At 50.2% G+C, this 18,070-nt stretch overlaps 1 protein-coding gene across 7 annotated transcripts in view; it reads left to right on the top strand.

Annotated features, from left to right (window-relative positions):
• FAM219A (family with sequence similarity 219 member A) overlaps positions 1–17,774 on the top strand; it is a 44,772-nt gene extending 26,998 nt beyond the window's left edge. For 2 of the 7 annotated variants that reach the window (XM_044756932.2, XM_044756934.2), the window contains exons 2-6: positions 10,002–10,101; positions 13,280–13,382; positions 13,605–13,685; positions 14,318–14,372; positions 14,864–17,774. In XM_044756932.2, the coding sequence (XP_044612867.1) occupies positions 10,002–10,101; positions 13,280–13,382; positions 13,605–13,685; positions 14,318–14,372; positions 14,864–15,022 (498 nt within the window). In that variant the 3' untranslated portion in view covers positions 15,023–17,774. The remainder of the gene's footprint in view (positions 1–10,001; positions 10,102–13,279; positions 13,383–13,604; positions 13,686–14,317; positions 14,373–14,863) is intronic. The other 5 variants (XM_044756933.2, XM_070495798.1, XM_044756935.2 and 2 more) reach the window with 3 other exon arrangements.
• The last annotated feature ends 296 nt before the right edge of the window (positions 17,775–18,070 follow it).

Here is an 18,070-nt window from a genome sequence, read left to right as displayed (position 1 = left end):
AAGTTTTTTAAACAAGTGCCAAGCTCACTGATGTTTAATTATTGGAATGACAAAAAGGAAAGAATAGGAGACTGCCCTAGCCAAAAAGTGGTGCTTGCCAGGCATAGTGGAGATTAGAGTTTGGACAAGCTGAACAGGAGAGGAAGGGCAGGGGCAGGAAACACCACAGAGGGGAGAAGCTGTTTGATACAAGCCCTCTAAATCCATTGCCCGTTGCAGACAAGTGGCTCTTTACTCTTCCAAGCCCAGAGGAAAGGGACCAGAGATGGCAGCTCTGTGGAGGCATCCCACAGACTGCCAGATATTACTTTGCTATCTTGAGAAATCAAGGAGTCCAAAAGATTCATGAAGCAGTGCAGGCCAGTCTCAGTGCCTTGAGTAACTGAAAATTACCGAAAATCCTCAAATGAGATTTGGGATCAGGATCTTGCTGAGGATCTACACGTCAGTCTGGCCCAGACCAAATGTCAGTGTCCCTTGACATTTCTTCTGTGTCAGCTTCCTACCACGTGCAGAGCTGAAGGACCAGTCTCAAAGACTCCAACCAAATCCCTCTATCGATTCCTGGGCCGCATCTCTCCTCACTGTCCCGTGCCTCCTTCCTTACCTTGGGGAACTGGAATCCACGTCCTGGAAGGAAACTGAAAGATCCTCTGGACCACGCTTCCTAAAGCTCCATTAGCCCCGAACATCTGGTTCCTTCCTTCTCCTCTGGGGCCTGCCTAAGGGGCACCCTGAGTAGAAGGCCCCCAGGAACTCAATCCAGAATCCCTCAGCCTCTCCAGCTCCCTTGGTTTTGGAATCATTTCCACTCTCCTGTGAAAGGCCTTGTCCCCAGAGTCTGTGTTGGCTGAACCTGAATAAAAGAAGAAAAGGAACTGTCTCCTCTCCACCACCCACCCTCATACTATCTCCTCTTTCTGCCTCAGGCCCTGCCAGTTGATCTTTTTTTTCCCCATTTTTTTGTGTCGTAAAATATATATAACCTAAAAATTTACCATTTTAGCCATTGTTTATCTATTGTTAAAGAAGTTTACACCTTCACCCCTTTCTCCATTGGGTGAGATGGTCTTTCCCTAAAGAGCTTGAATTGGGGGCGGGGGTGGGCAGCAGGACGTGGGGCTCAAAGACCTTGCAGGCCACAAGACTGTGTAGGCCAAGACCTGTGTCTCTGTGGTTGAAGGTAGGGCAGGGGCCTCCTCAACATCTGACTTGGGATGAGCTTAAGGGTGGGGATGAACAGGCTAGACCAAGCCAGGCCTCCCGGAGGAACCAAGGTTTCTCAATTTCTGGCTCTGGCTCCTACCTCATGGGTCATGAGGCTTGTCCTCTAGGCCTTTGTGCACAGGCTTCCCCCAAACCACAGCTGCTACAGTGGGTGTCCCTGCGTTGAGGTGTCTGCCTTATCTCCCAAACAAAGCCTTTTTGGTTATAGGTTTCCAGGTGAGTGGGAATGGGAATGAATAGCAGAACTTCAATCTAGGACAAGTAGTCCTACCCCTGAAGAAGGGGGAGCAGGATTGTAAATCTTCTTTTTAAAAACTCACTGGTTCCTTGTCTCCCCACTTCAAAAATGAATCTAGTTCTTTGCCATCCCAGTACTAGCTCCCTATCTTTTACCGTCCTTTCCTCTCCCTGTTTCTGAGTAGCTATTTTTGAAAACTAAATAAGGGGTAAGAGCGTAGGAGCTGCCACTCCCACTGGGATAACTCCAGAGCCATTTTGGTAAATTCTCCCACTCCAAGTCTGAAAGCAAAGGAGACCTGAGGGAACCAGATGTTCGGGGCTAAGAGAGCTTTAGGAAGCGTGGTCCAGAGGAACTGTGAAGCTTGCCTCCTGACTCTGCAATTGCGTCACGGCTCCTCCGGCTGACATGGTGGCCCAGGCCAAGGACCGGTTCAAGCATGGTGCCCAGCTACCACGCAGTAATAGTGCTCCTTTTAGACCCTTTCCCAAGCTTCAGTGTAACAGTCTTCCCTCCTTTTGTTCTTAATTGGTGGCCTCAAGTCAGGAGTATATTGTCTGCCACATGATGCCCAGAGGGAATTCTATTCTTTGAAAGAAGATTCCCCAGAGGGAACAAGACAAATAAGGACTAGAGCAGAGCTCTCTTGGAAGATGATGGATGTATGTGATGACCTGAAATTCCCTGGCACATTGAAAAATAAAATATTAAAAAGCAGCTGTAGCTCTCAGTCATGACTGGAGGCATTGTAAATTGGAATAATCCTTTGGGAAAACAGTTTGGCAATGTCTATCAAGAATCTTAAAAACGCTCATGCTTTTTGACTTAGTAATTCTATTTGATTTAGGAAATGATCTTAATGCAAATATATATGGATTTCAGTGTAGCATTATTTATAATAGTGAAAAATTGCAGACAACCTGAATGTCTAAAATAAGTGAATGGTTAAAAAGCTATTGTACATTCCCTCTGTGGATATTATGCAATCCTTAAACTGATGGTTACAAAAACTATGTAAAAGTATGTAGTTGATTATGTTCTAATACTAATTTTTATAAATACAGACTATAAGATACAGTGTGTTTTTCTTTAATATTGTTCTATGCACATGTATTAGTTGGTACTCTCTGGTCACAGTAACAAAATCCAACTCAAGCTAGTTAAGCTAAAAAGGAGACTAGCCTGCAAGAACGCTAGGGTATCTCATAATGTCTAAGGTCAGGCATGTAGTCAAGCCCTGAAAGGGTAGGGAAAGATCTAGAACCAGAGCTTGAAGCCTATGGAGCACTTTCTCTCTCTCTTATGTTTGCTTGTTTCTGAACATCAACTTTAGTTTTGTCTCTCTGCCCAATGGCTTTCTCTGCTACCTAATCCACAGTCTTGAGCTTTACACCTCCTCTTGGTCCCACTTCCCAATTCTGGGGGAGACTGATTGGCTCCACCTGGTCCAAGCAGGGGTAGGATCACATAGAACCAACATGGTACATGGAGGCCCATCCCTATTACCATGAGAATGGCAGCACCAGCTCTCAGAGAAGGGAAACCGAAGTGTTGCTACTATAGTGCACACGAAAGACTCAAATACACTGGAACATTAGCAGAGGTTGTCTCAAAATGGTGAAACTCAAGGTTATTTTAAAAAATTTTTAGCATGTATTACTTTATAATAGGAAAATCTATTAAACTTGCTGTGGCTACAGTTGTTACTAGGTTTGGGATCCGCAGCACCCTCCTCCATTTTGGTTCTCCCAATGACAGTCTCCACAAAGATACTGAAGCTTGGTAGTGCTTGTTTATGGTAGTAAATTCTATCCTAGGAGCTCTTTAAGGAGAGGAAAATCCTCAGCTACTCACAGAGCCAATTTGAGTTCTGAAACTCTAGCTCTAACATAAGAATCCTCTCCACTTCTTTTCAGTGAACTTTACTTTGTCCCAAAATCCTCTGCAGAAGTCTGTATAAGAAAGAGTGCTTTCCTCTACATTCTGCTTCTGGCACTCTGGCTAGAGCTGGAAAGAGAGTGCACACCCAGTGTGTTGACTTTGTTTGAATTGAGTTCTTTTAGAGAACAATCTAGAAGATTGAGGAGATTTAGACTGATAAGAGAGGCCTCCTTGTGCTAGGCAGGATCCTCTGCCCCCTTTCCCATATTCAGGCTTCACAGACTTTTCTCCAACTTTTCTATTCTTCTGTCCCTCTTTCTAAGAGCCACTACCAACATTTGGAGCAACTGTCTCCCTTATATTTCTCCAGGTCTGTTCCAGATCTCTCCCAAAGGCCTTACCATTGTGAGAGGTCTTTGTCCTTCCCTCGTAGTGAGACCTCTAAGGGTCTTAATATGTCCCCAAAGGATAGAAGTCCTAGCAACTGCCTGGCACTGCAGGCAGCTTCTGGAGAAATCCTGGAGAAGGGAAGGTGGGGGATAAAAGTGGGAGCTACTCAGCAATTGGACTCAGGAAATGGGACTCAGGACTTCAGGTCATAACACAGAGTAAGAGCTGTCATTGGCCAAATGACTCTCATGTTGAGATGTGAAGTCAGGGACAGATGGGAATGCCTTAGAGACTCGATGAATAGCCGTCTGCAGGAAAGTAGAGAGATCTAACCAATGCCTAGACTACTACTGAATATTTTTGGACAGGAAGTTAGGTTTCTGCCCAGCCATGGACATTGGACATAAAGGCATTGAGTTGTAATTTCTAAATCTTCCTATAAAATATGATATCTAAATGTGCTTATTCCCACCCACTGCCAAGAGAGTGGGGCAAGTGGCATAACCCTGAACAGGGGGACCAGAGTCCCAGGTAGTTTCTGAGCTGACCTCTTAACAAATTGTGATAGAAACAGAGTTGGTCTTTGATGCACTATCTCGCTGTGCCCACGTGTCAGAGAGTGGCCTGAGCTCCAGCTCTTCCCTGCTTTCCTGTTTCCTTATCAGCACTATCCATCATCCTGGCCCTGTTTCTGCTCTAGGTCTGTCCTGCTTCCTTCTTTCACCTAGGAGGACTGAACAGGGTACAGACATGACTCTATTCCAGAGGTAGGCTTTCAGCATTTCATAACTGAGAACTGCCTCCACCAACTCCTTCCTAAAACTAAAGGAAAATTCATGTGTGTTCAGCGAAGAAAGGTTAGATAAAGTTGGTACAAGCACTTTGCCTCTTCATACCTCATTCTAAATCCATTTCAATTTCAATCTTCCTGAGAATTAGTGCTTTCCTGTGGGAAAGCTAAAATTGAATCATGTCTCTACCCTGAATCATCTGTGCTCAGTCCACAAGACAAAGGCAGAAATGTTCAGGACCACGGAGAGCGCCTTTGATCCTGGCGCCGAGATCAAGGGTGGGTGAAAGATGAGGATTTGTAGCTGGGAGCCCAGCCAGTCTGGTCTCCTTCCACTCCTGGCCAGCCACCAAGTATCCCTCTTTTCCCCAATCCGTTAATATTTGCTCCCTTCCTTTACCTAGCTAGGCTTTTAGGAATTAACTTTTTAAACTTCTCACTCACCTTTCTGCCTCCATGTTATCTGCATCCCCCACCCGTCTTCACTTCTCTTCTATTTTCAGTAAGGAGCCTTCCTCTTCTAGTCCAAGGTTTTGGTTCCATCTCCTCTTGTCTCCTCAAAGACTATGCCCCATCAAACATCTCCTTTTATACCCAGCTTCCTTCCCCTCATCTAGGACAGTGGTCAGGTGTTCACTAGTTCCAAAGAAATCCTTCAGCTCCAAAGCTCCCTCTGGCTGTCATTCATTCTCATTCCTTCCCTTCTCAGTCTGGCTCCTTGAAAGAAGTGCCTGTGTTCACTATCTCTGCTTCCTCATCCCCTATTCCCTCCTAAATCTTCTGTAATCTGGGCTCTATTCCTACCCCTCTACTAAAACTGTTTGCTGAGGCCGCCTATGACTTCTTTTTTCTAAATATTGTCTTTATCTTATGGACCCATCTGTTTATTTGACACTGTTGATTTCTTCCACCTTGAAACTCTACTTGAATGGCTTCCTAGATCTTTTCCTACATCTCACCTTTCTGCTGCTACTCAGTTTCCTTCTTCCACTCATTCCCTAAGGTTTAATTTTCCCCAGGGCTCCATCCTTGCTTCTTATCTTTTTCCTCTGCTCTTTCTCTCTGAAAGGGGTTATTCCCCTCTGTGGCTTCCATCACCATCAGCCCACACCTCTTTCCTGAGGTCCCAAACCTCAAATCCTACTGACTAATGATATCATCTGGGTGTCCAAAAGACACTTCAAAACTCAACATATCCCAAATGGAACTCATCTGGTTTTCCCTGGCAATGTAGCTGTAGCTCCTGCACTGTCTGTCTGAATAATTAGTACCTCTTTCCCAATTACTCCAGACAGAAAGTCAGGACTGTCTGGACCCTTATATTTTGTCTCTAAAGTCTGTCACTCCTCCTCTTTTATATCCTCCTTTCTGTCCTTTCATCTTCTGCTCCTGCTTAGTTCAGGTCCCTGTTATCTCTTGCTGGCACTGTTGTAGTAGTTTCCTTGTCCTTACCTCCAGACTCATTCACCTGCCATCCATATTCTACATGGCTGTCCAAGGGTCCTTCTCCATCTCAAATCTGATCATGTTACTCTCCTGCTTAAGGCTTCATTGGCTCCCCATAATGTTCTGAGTAAAGAACAAAATCAAAATCAAGACCCATCCTTCACCATGATCTGAGCCCTCCCAACTTCACAACTTTATTTCCTGCCACTTTTCATCATATCTTCTAGGTTTCAACTATAGCAAAATACTAACTGTTCCTTGAATATGCAATGCTAGTTTCATGCTTCTGAGCCTTTGCAGATGTTCCCTGAATGTCTTTTCTCCTTCCTCTTAAGCTAACTGGTAAACCAATGTTCTGAGATCTTTTCAAGTGTCTTCCTCTGTGCAGTTTTCTCTGACCATCCTCCCTTTGTCCCTTTCCCTGTACTGTTCTATGGCCCTTCTTACCTTTATGGATAGTTCTTGGGGGCTCATTAAGGATGGGCCTATTTCCTGTTTATCTTTATGAGCCCCAGGCCTACCATTGTTCAATAAGTGAAGGAATTGTAGCAGAGTGGAGTGAGAAGAGGGAGAGGAGGCAGAATGCCAACTGGTCAGGCCCCTCCTCACCCTGTGGAGGAAGCACCTTTTCCACAGATACATCCCACATAAGCCAGACCCCAGCCTATGTGGTGCCAGGGCTGCAGCTGTGGGCCAGTCCCTCCCAGGGCACACTGCCAATGACTGTGTGGGCCTCACAGAACCTGTACTAATAACAAGTTTAGAGCTAGCATAGATATAGTGCCCAGTACGTACTATTCTAAGTGTTCACATATATTACCTCATTTTGCCTGGCAAAAACCCTTGACATGGGTATTAGTATTAGTCCCATTGTACAGATGAGGAAACTGAAGCCCAGATCAGGCAGCTAGTAAATGGTGGAGCCTAGATTTATAAACAGAATGGGTTGACAAGTTGATATTTGTTGAAGCTGGTGATAGGTACTGAGGATCTCACTATTTTGCTTTCTCTACTTTTGTGTAAGTTTGATAATTTCCATAATAAAATATTTTTTAAAGGCCAGATGGGATTAAATCAATGGATTTAACCTTTCTTAAGGCAACAGAACCCTTTCTCCAACCAAAATCTTTCGGAAAGCTGATATATAAATGAAATAAAAGTGGATCTACTCTGGTTGAAGGGCAGCCAGACCCTCCTCCTGTTGCTCCCCTCTCACACTCAGCCCCGCCCAAGGCACGGGGTTCGGGGAACACAGTTTAATGAAAATCACTGGACCAGACTAACTTTCAGGGTTCTTCTGGCACTTTTGCCTTCCTCTGGTTGTATTGAGTTTGCACTGGCCATTAGCCTATGTATCCTGTCCCAGAAACAGTGAGACTGGGCTATTAATCATTTCTGCAGTCTGCGGAGAATTTGTTTGAAGGTTTGCAGAAACATGGGTTGCTATTAGAGATGCATTTCAATGTCTGTCTCTGCTGAGTGTTTATTAATAATCTTGCTAATCCCCACTCTAGTTCCCGGATCTAGCTAACTCCTGTCAAATGTCCTTGGGGAGCATTTTAAATTCTCCCTGATTTCTTGGAGCCAGACGCTTCCTTCTGCCTGGATTCCTCTCTGATACTTATATTCATGAATATTTCACATTTAATCTCCCTGATTACATTTCCATGTGATGCTTATGGTGCACTGGCTGCATTTCTCAGGGAAGACATACAGGAAGCCTACAGTAAAGGCTTGAGTTTGCAGGCACAGTGCCAGAGACCTTTGTTCTTGCCACCAGATGGCCTTCTATCACGGACAGTGACAGGAGATGCTGAATGGTGGGCTTTGCAAGGGGCTTCTCAGTCTAGGGCTTTGCACCCTGGCTCAATGACCCAAAGTGACTGGCAGTTTCACTCAGGGATCAAATGCCACCAGGACCTGCCCAGTGGCCTCGAAGACCATGTGTGTCCCCGTGACCCGAGTTGCTCCACAGCTTCCCAGCCCCCACCCAGGCCCCGTCCTTCCTGCACAGTCTCCCTCCAGTGTTACCGTTGCTACCCAGTACTTCCAGCCCTGAGAGAGGAAACTGATGAACTCATCTGCACCAGGGAGGGAAGTTAGCCCCAAATGCCTGAGGGCCCATGTTTTTAAAGTCAGCCCCAGGGAAACGACAGTGAGGCTTGAACTCTCATGGGATGGATGAGGTTGAGGGTTATGGAGGAGATGCTTGATTGGAAGACCATAGATTTAGAAGTCACCAGTGTAAACATGTTAATCCAAACTGTAGGAGACATCAGGGTTCCCCAAGGAGAGAGAGGAGGGCTGAGGGCAGGACTTTGCAAAGGAGACAAAGGGCTGTGGGAGGAGACAGAAATGATGGCCAAAGAGGCAAGATGACCCAAGGAGCACAATGTCCTGAAAGCCAGGGGAGGAAGCCATTTCCAAATGGGTGTGGTATGTGTGACATGACAAATACTGCAGAAAAAGTAATGTGACTAAGGAAATTGGAAATGTGCTAATGCTTCCCTGGTAGGTCCCACAGGCTGCTTTGGGAGTGATCCCTCCTCCCCGTGGCCTAAGGCGAAAGCCAGAGCCCAGCTGTCAAGTCTCCATGTCCCCTGCAGGTAGCACCTGTGAGGCTGTTTTGGCTGCAGAGAGACATGTGAGGCCACTGGAGGCCTGCTTCTCCAAGGCTGCAGGGGACAGGCACTGTCAGGAAGGAGTCTCCCAAGGAGGAGCTGTACCAGGGAGGCAGAGGATGAGGACTGGACAGCCTTGCGGCAACCTCAGCTCAGGTGTGGCAATCAGAGCAGAGGACAGAGACCCAGGCTCTACCCTCAGGAACTCTCAAACCACTATGGCAACACGGCCCACCCAGGCCCTTGCACTCTGGGTGGCCTGAAGGAACACAGATACAGCCAGGATTTCCTTCCCAAACGTTGCAGACTTTTCCCTTTGCCCTTAGTGACAAGCGTGTTTTCATTCCCACTGCCTCATTCTAAAAGGGACAGAAGCCACCGTAATGGTTATATATTCTTCCCTTGCTGGGTCACCAGCAGCCACTCAGATCCCTGGACCTGACACTGTGGGGCCAGTCCTGTAGCGTTCTACCTGCCTATCTGTCTGCTCTCTGCATCCCCAGAGACAGAACGGGCACAGCCTTGGATCCTCTCTGCAATCCTCAGACCTTGCACTTACCACTCTGTGGTCCTAGGCAGATGCCTAGGATGGCAGCACCCATATCAATGGCTGGTCATCAGTTTCTCAGGGAGAATATGAATGACTCCAGCGCCTTCCAACTGACTAGGGCAGGGTGGGCCAGGGCCCTGGATCTTGTAGCAGAGGTCTGGGTGTTTTGGAGTGAATAATGAGGCTAGATTAGTGAGCAGCACAAGACCAACCGGCCACCAGCTGATGTGTCATTGTTTGCATACCCAGCCACCCTTTCAGGTTCTCCCAGGAGACACTCCCTAGGTCTCATCTGTAAAATGGAGAAGGCCTCATGAGAACTCTTTTTGTCCAGTGGCTGCAGCCTTGAAGTCTGGCCTGGCTTAGCTAGTCAGTTCTCTGGATCCTGTGACAGGACCTGTCTAGTGCTGGGGAAACAGGGAGAAGGCCTGTCTTGGGAGCACCAACTCTGACTGTAATCCAGACTTAAATGCACAGGAACCCAGAAAGACCCTTCCAAACAAGTACACAGGAAGGGCCCTTAGGAGCAGGGCAACTAGTATGGGAAGTTGGAGAAGGACGTCCTGTGGGTTTAAGGAAGTGAAGTGGGCTTTTGGGGGAAGGCTGGGTTGCACAAGACTTTGAAGACAGATACCCAGGTGGGTGTAAGTGGGGCCACAATCCTTGGCTCTTCTACCCAATTCAGGGTCTTCTTCCCAGGGTGGGTGGGTCTGCCCCTCCCTCTCTGAATCTCCTGCCTGCTGCCAGGGGCGAATACCCCCAGAGGCCCAGAGGACAGGTGACATGGCCAGCTTCAGGGCTGAGAGCAGCCTGCCATGTTCACTTCCTAACAGCTCCGTCTGTGCTTTCTCCTCGCAGGACCCAGCTGCCGCCTCCATCTCAGACGGAGACTGTGGCGCCCGGGAGGGTGAGTCAGTTGCCATGAATTACAAACCATCCCCGCTCCAAGTGAAGCTGGGTGAGTGTGTCTGGGGGGTGAGGGAGATGTGGGGAGTGGACAAGGTGCTCTGGGCTGGGTCTGTAATGAGGTGCCACAAATAAACCAACTCAGGCTAGGTAATTCCAAGACTCAAGCCACCAAGCCATTGGCACTGCCAAGCACCTTATCTCCTGCAAGGCAAGGAGGGAAGTAACAGTTCTCTGCAGGGCCCAGAACTCTAGGAGGCATCTCTGAGGCCAAGAAGGCTCTAGAGATGCCAGGGGTAGCTGCAGAGATAGCAGGATGGAACCCCAGAGAGAGGGCTGGAAGTGCCATCAAACACTGGACCAGACCAAGAGGAAGCTGTCTTCGAGGTGGGTGTCAGTTGCTATGTCTGAGAGTAGAAAGGAATGAGGATCAAAGCCCAGAAGCTGAGCCCCTCTCCCCATTCCTACCTCAGCCTGTCTGGAGGTCTCAGGGCCTGGTTGGCTCGTTTGAGGGAGCTTTCCCTTTGTTTCTTAGTAACCCCAAATACCTGCCCCCTTTGCGGGCTCACCTCTCCTTGGGAGTTTATCTCATGTCCACTCCAACATCCGTGTTTGCTCCTTTAAAGCCCCTGGCTCCCGACCATTGCCCCTCGCTCCTGCAGTGCTGTTCTCACCTCACCCCGTGAACACTGCCCTTCCCTTCAGGGGCCAAAGTTTCACTCACCCAAGGCTGCTGACCATAATAGACTTCTACTAAAAATTTGGTTTCATGACGAGAAGTTACAACACAGTGCATCCAGGAAAGAGTTTACAATTAAATACAAGTCACCATTAGCCTTCAAACTCCTCTGTCTTCCCTGCCACCCTCCTGTCCATCTTTCTCTCAGGCTCCAGCTGCCCACCAAATACTGGACGCCTCCTCGTCCTAAGAGCCCTTCCCATCTATTCTGAAACCTTCTCCCTCTGCAGCTGCCAGGACTCCTTTTCAGAGACCTGTTCTTTTACTCAGCTTTTTTTTTTTTTTTTTTTTTTTTTTTGCCTTGCTCCTCTCCTTCCAGACCACATCCAGGGAGCCCCTCAGGCTATTTTTCTAAACAAGAGAGCAGCTCTCTCAGTGAAATTTGTTCATCTTCCCAAGACACCAGACTCAAACTGCACTCAGTTTTGTTTGGTTGTTTTTGTTTAATTTAGCAATACAAGTATTTTAGCAAGTATAACTTCTCCTTTACTCTCCCCCACATGTTCTCCTCCCCAGAAATAATCATTCCAAGCTTTTTTGGTTTTTCTAGTTTTATTTTGTGGGTTTTTTTTTTTTTTTTTTTTGCTTTATCTCCCCAAATCCCCCCGGTACATAGTTGTATATCTTAGTTGCAGGTCCTTCTAGTTGTGGCATGTGGGACGCCGCCTCAACGTGGCCTGATGAGCGGTGCCCTGTCTGCCCTAGGATCCGAACCGGCGAAACCCTGGGGCTCCGCAGCTGAGCGCGCAAAGTTAATCACTCGGCCACGGGGCCGGCCCTTATTTTGTGTTTTAACATAAGTGGTATCACACTGTGCACATTTTCTGGAACTTTTTTGTTTTTGTTTTCATTTTCCACTTAATGTCTTGGAACCCCTTCCAATATGAGTATAGAGGGAACAACTTCGTTCTTTTAAATGGTTGCATAGTAGTTTGTAGTTTGGCTTTTCCAGTTTATTGTTTGCATTTTTCACTATTTTAAACAATTCCAATATGCTTTTAAAGCAACATACTTTTTTCGTCCCCATTACTCTACCACCAAAGCTCCTCATGAAAATTCCCAACCTTGTCCCTGTTGCTGTCAAGAAAATCACCACCAGGAACTTTAAGGCAAATTGCACCCCCTAGAGGCTTGGAGTGGTAATGGAAGCTGCTGCCTGCTGGAAAGGGGCTGGGAAAAAACTGGAGTCAGATGAGCAGTGGCAAAGAAAGAGAGGCAGAGACTGGGAGATGGAGGCCTGGGTCACAGTAGCTGGAAATGCCCACCCTGCCCTTCCTGTCTGGAGCTCGTGATTATTTTATGAGAGCTTTCCCATAGCATCGCTCTCCACCAACAGTCCTTTTCCTACCTCTGGGCTTTACTAGAGATGAGTAGGAAAGGGTGGATGGGCTCCCTCCAGGATCCAGACAGCTATGGCTACTGGAAACAGTGCCACACATGAGGCAGTGGGCTACCTGGTGGCCAGTGCCATGAATCTGGGAGGCTCTGGAGCCTTAGAGAACTCAGAAGCTGGCAGAAGAGTCAGAAGTACAGCCAGAAGGGCTCCCCCAGCCTCCTGCCCTTTACACTGCCAGCCCCATTCTGCCTCTCCCACTCCACAACCTTCAGTGGCTCCTTTTCCTTCTGCATTAATCCCAAACTCAAAGCCTTCATGCTCTAGGTTTGTAATCAGGGGGAGCCCCCAGCCCCTTAGCACAGGACCTGAGACATGACTGGTGACACAGATGTTTGTTGAATAAATGAACGACCAAATAAATGTATCCTACTTTTCCAACTTGACTCCATCTTCACCCCTCCATCCCATCCAGATCCACACTTATTATACTCATTTCTTAACACCTTTTTTTCCTTTTTTTGCTGAGGAAAATTCACCCTGAACTAACATCTGTCACCAAACTTCCTCTTTGTGCTTGAGGAAGATTCGCCCTGAGCTAACATCTATGCCAATCTTCCTCTATTTTGTATATAGGTCACCGCCACAGCATGGCTGCCAACAAGTGGTGTAGGTCCGTGCCCAGGAACCGAACCTGGGCTCCCAAAGTGGAGTACACTGAATTCAACAACTAGGCCACAGAGCTCGCCCCTCTAAAAACATTTTTATATACACTACCCCTCCTTCCTAGAATGCCTGCCTCTCTCCAGCTCAAGTTGTCACCTGCAGGAAGTCCTGACTGCTCCATCCTTCTGCGCCATCTCTCCCTCTCCAGCCTTTCTCTGGCATCAAGCACAGACTGACTGCCCCACATGGGAGTACACGTAGCTCCTGATAGACAGGCGTCAGCCTCCTCCTGTTGCCCCTCACCATCTGCCTTGGGTTGTGCAGGGCCAATTACTGTCTCCACCAAGCAGGAGGGCCTGGAGTTGGGATCCCTGCCTCAGTTCCTAGGAAAGCAAGGGGTTTCACAATGAAGGCCCAGCCCAAGCTGCCTGAGCAGTAAGGTAGGGTTGCCCTGGGGGCAGGACACAGCTTCCTTCCCATGTTCCCCTGCAGAGAAGCAGCGGGAGCTGGCCCGGAAGGGATCCCTGAAGAATGGCAGCATGGGTAGCCCCGTCAACCAGCAACCCAAGAAGAACAATGTCATGGCCCGGACAAGGTAGAGACTGCCTGCCCTGCCTGGACCCTGCCAGTCAGCAGCTATCTCTGCTGGTCCTGAGCCTCTCCTCTTTCCTCCTTCCTCAGGCCCAGCTCCTCTGTGAGAGGAGAGTCTCAACAGGATCCAAGGGGTGGGAGGTGGGGGATGTCAGGGCCCCACCCAGTTCCTTGCCAGGCTTGTGTGCTCCAGTTGCCAATCCAATCCCCCAAATTCTCCACCCAGGCTGGTCGTCCCCAATAAAGGCTACTCCTCGCTTGACCAGAGCCCAGACGAGAAGCCACTGGTAGCCCTTGACACGGACAGGTGTGTATGGGGATGTTGGGAGAGCTGGGCAAGCCACAGGAACCATGTGAACATAAAGTGGGCTGAACAGCCCACACCTGCTATATTGTCAGAATTGGGGTGTTCCTCAGACAGCCAGGTGCTGCTCTCCAAGGGTGACTCCCCCAGGGAATGGAATTTTTTACATGGAGGTGGGGGAGAGCAGAGAGAGGAAGAGGGGACTGGCACAGTGCTGCTGTCCTGGGACAACGGATCCTATGGCTGCCCCTAGAAAGGGCTCTGATGCGATGCTTAGTGCTCTGCCCCCTCTAAGGGAGGAGCCCTGCTGCTGGAAACACACCTGGCTGCACCTGGACTTTGGGAAAACCCAACACGCCAGGATGATTCGGGACTAATAAAAAGGTAGAGGGATGAGGGGAAGGGAGTGGCAGCTCTATTTAGAAGGAGGTTAAGGGTGACAATTTATTTAGAGGGGGGGCGAGGGAACCTGTCTTAAAACTGCATTTGCACAGCAAGCATAGTTTTTATTTAGCCCTTGCTGTTTATTAGGAAGGAAGGGGGAGGAATGGGGTATTGACTGATGGCAGTGTGTGCAGGGAGCTTTCTATTTAGTTTCCCAGAGTCACTTCTCTGTCTTCTTTCCTCCACCGCAGCGATGATGACTTTGACATGTCCAGATATTCCTCCTCTGGCTACTCCTCTGCTGAGGTGAGGCCCCATCCCTTTCTGCCCTAGACACACCTGCGCAGGCCCACCTCCACGAGGAGAAGGGCTGGGCCAACGCGCCCAAATCTCACCGCAGAGCAGCGATAGGCAAAGCTGTCGGAGCGCATGTGGAGCGGGGCCTTGATGGTTAGGGGCGGGGCTTGGGCCCGGGGTTGGAGCAGGGCTCTTAAATAGAATGGGGTATGAAATACAGGGGACACCTTATAGGGGCGGGCCTGAAATAGGGACAAGGCCAAGCAGAGGCAGGACCTGAGGTGGGAAGTTGCCGGTAGAATGGGATGAGGTCTGTAGTGGGGCGGGGCCTCGCAAGGATGTGCGTGTAAGCAAGAGAGGCCAGAACTGAGGTGGGGCCTGAGTAGGGGTGAAGCCTGGGGTTTCCGGAGAGACCTGGAATGGGACAGGCTGGGTGCGGATGGCCTGGGGATGCGGCCCGCCTCCGGATCGCCCCGAGCCTCCCTCCCCTTTGTCTACAGCAGATCAATCAAGATTTGAACATCCAGCTGCTGAAGGACGGCTACCGGTTAGATGAGATCCCCGACGACGAGGACCTGGACCTCATCCCCCCCAAGTCCGTGAACCCCACCTGCATGTGCTGCCAGGCCACGTCCTCCACCGCCTGCCACATTCAGTAGCGGGCGGGCCGCTGCGGCCTCCCGGGGCGGGGCCACCGCGGGCCAGGTTGGACAGGGCAGGGGCCACCCCACCCCAGCTCGTCCGCCTGCCCCCGGCCCCCGCGCCCCCTACAGCCGCCAACCTCGTAACAGTCATTGCTTCCTCCTATGGTAGGACGTGTACCTCTGTGTGTTCATGGAGCCGGAGAAACCAAAACCGGGTCTCTCTCCACCTCGGGGGCTAAGGAGGGGTGGGGGCTGTTTGTTCAGTCGCTTGGGGGACCTCACCCAGCACCCTGCCCCCCTCCCCAAAGCTGCAGTCCGGTGCGGGAGACGGGGAGTTGGACGGCAGGGAAGCCAACAGTAATGAATGGGGGAGGGATCAGAAAGCAGGGACTCGGCCCCACCCCAGCGAAGCCATGAAACCCCCAGCCCCAGCCTGACGAGGAAAGGGGCTCGGAGGGAGAAAGGCCCAGGGCAGTCAGGGGGCAGGGCCCAGCACCTCAAAGCCCCCTCCACGCGTGCCCTGCTGGCCCATGCACCTATTTCCGTGTCTCCCCTCATCGCCAGATGGGAAGCCTGGCAAAGCTGCCCAGCAGGACATCGCCCCCACCCATCGGATCACTGCCTTCTTCCTCCTTTTTGCCCCATTCACCCCGTTCCTTGCTCTCTGGGTTGCGAGGGAGGGTAAGGTGGGCTTTAGAGCCAGGCCAGAGTTTGGGGTGCTATGATCTGTCTTCACCTGTCCCTAACCAACACGTCCATCTCTCTGCCAACCTCCGCCCCCTCACACGCTGTGTTCATTCGTCTCTGTCCCAGGCCGGAAACAGGAGGTAAGGCTGGCCTCGAATGCCCCATTCCCATCTCACTCCAGCCCAAGATCCCGGATGCTGCTTCCCAGAAAGAACCTCCCAGGAAGCAAGCTTAGGAGAATACGGTGGCTGCATGTGTGGTAGGGAGAGGTTGGCAGAAGGTGTGTGTGCCTGAGGCTGTCAGGGTGTGTCTCTGTCTCTCCAGATGTCTGTTTCTGTCACGGGTGTGAGTGTCCCTGGTAGGGAAGTGACTGTGTGGTCTGTTAACAGTGTGAGAGGCTGCTCAGCAGTGCAGTGGACAAGAGCCCTGGACTTCGAGTCAGAAGCCTGGGTTCCGGTCCTAGCTCTGGCATCTCCCTGGGATCGTCAACAAGCCACTTGTGTTCTCCAGGCTTCGGTTTCCTCCACTGTAAAATGAGCAGTGTCTGAAATTATTTTTAAGGTCCTTTCAAACCTGAAGGAATTTCTTCACAGGAATTTCTGTGGAGATGTGCAGGAGGTCTCTGTGTGTCTTTGAGTACTAGGGGCTCCCTAAGTCGTATGTCTGTGTGGAAAGGAGAGGGGAAGTTCCTACGGGACCTGTGTGTGTCTGAGCTCGTGTAGATATATTTGGGAATACGTGTGTCTGTGAATGTGTGTGTATAGGGGTATCTATTGTGTGTGTAGCAGTATGGGGTGTCTGTGAGTCAGAATGTGTGTATTGTTGCTTCTGCTGCTGTTGCTGGTTGGGGGAAGGGGTGCCAGAAAAGCCGAAGATGAAAATCAAGAGGGAAGAAGTGACCAAGGCGCTCCCCTGGGACTGGGAAATATAGACCTGCCCCCATGTGAAGAAAAACAAAAGCACAGATAGCCTAAGACTGCTCAGGTCTCTGCCCCACAAGCCACATATCCCAGGGCCAGGGTGTACACTCCCCATTCCCCCATGCTTACACCACACATGCTGGTGTATCCACACTCATCTGTGCCACTCACACCCTGCAGGCATGCAAAGGACACACCCACAGCCCAGTCCCTGCTGGCTGTTCCTGGGGGTGGGAGCTAGAAGGGGGAGAGGGCAGTGAGAAGACAGAGTAAGGCTGCTGGCTGAGGGAGGGTAGCACCCCTCCCTGCACCACACCCTGGGGCTGCCAGCTCCAAAGTGCTGAGGTGCCGCTCTGCTCCCTCAGCCCCTCCAACCCGTCCCTACCTCCTCAAGTGCAGGAAACCTGCCTTGACGATGAGAAAATGCCAACAGGAGGCAAGGACAGACAAGGCACCTGCAGGGCCCACAAGGCCCATGCTGGCCCCCATCTGAGCCCATCTCTCCCACCCTGGTCAGCATCCCCACCGCTTGTTGTCTGGGCCCCAGAGCCAAGCCTCCTCCTACCACCACTACCACTCTGGGCCCCTTGACTCACCCTTCTAGAACATGGGTACCTCTTCTTTTCTGGGAAGGGCCTCCACCAGGGCTCATTTAGACTGCTGCCTTTGCTACTGACTTGCTGTGTGACTCTGGCCTACTGCTCAACCTCTCTGGCCCTGAGGAACCAGGGAAAAGCTCCCTCCCTACAGGATATTCCTAGTTCCCTGGCAGGCTTCTTCTGACTGAGGCAGCGTAGGCAGTGTAGGAGCGGTGGAGAGAGAGAGGGAGCTGGCGGCCAGCAACTTCGGAGTCTAGGGATAGTGCGTGGTTCCCTCCTTCCCTGTCTGGGAGGTTGGAGGGGAGGAATCAAGGCCTTAGCTTGCCCCCTGCCACACTTCCCCCTTGTAGATACTGCCTTAACACTCCCTCTACCCTCAGCTCTGGCTGTCACCCAGCCAGGTTTCTCCGCGCTCACTAATTTATTTCCAGGAAGGTGTGTGGAAGACATGAGCCGTGTATAATATTTTTTTTTTTAACATTTCCATCGCAGTATTGACCATCATCCTTGGTTGTGTATCGTGTAACACAAATAATGATATTAAAAGCATCAAACAAGCCAGCCTCAGCTCCCTACCTGGGGTGTGGGCAAGGGGCAGGTGGGCTGGGAAGGGGAGAGAACCGATCCTCTGAACGTACATTTCGTTCTGCCTCCACCTGTGGGTTACCAGGCTGTCCGCTGACCCCTGCATGACCCTGGGTGAGTCACTTGACCCCTCGGAACCTCCGTTTCTCTTCATCAAAGTGAGAAGCTTGGCCTAGAAGATCTCCAGGGGCCCTCTGAACTCTTGGAAATTGGGAGGGGAAGAGGCTGGGGGTAGGGAGGGAATAGGCCCTCCTCACCTCCCCAGGGATGGT

This window comes from Equus asinus, chromosome 23, assembly GCF_041296235.1.
Source record: "Equus asinus isolate D_3611 breed Donkey chromosome 23, EquAss-T2T_v2, whole genome shotgun sequence".
Classification (NCBI taxonomy): domain Eukaryota; kingdom Metazoa; phylum Chordata; class Mammalia; order Perissodactyla; family Equidae; genus Equus; species Equus asinus.
This window is presented reverse-complemented; position numbering and strand designations above follow the sequence as displayed.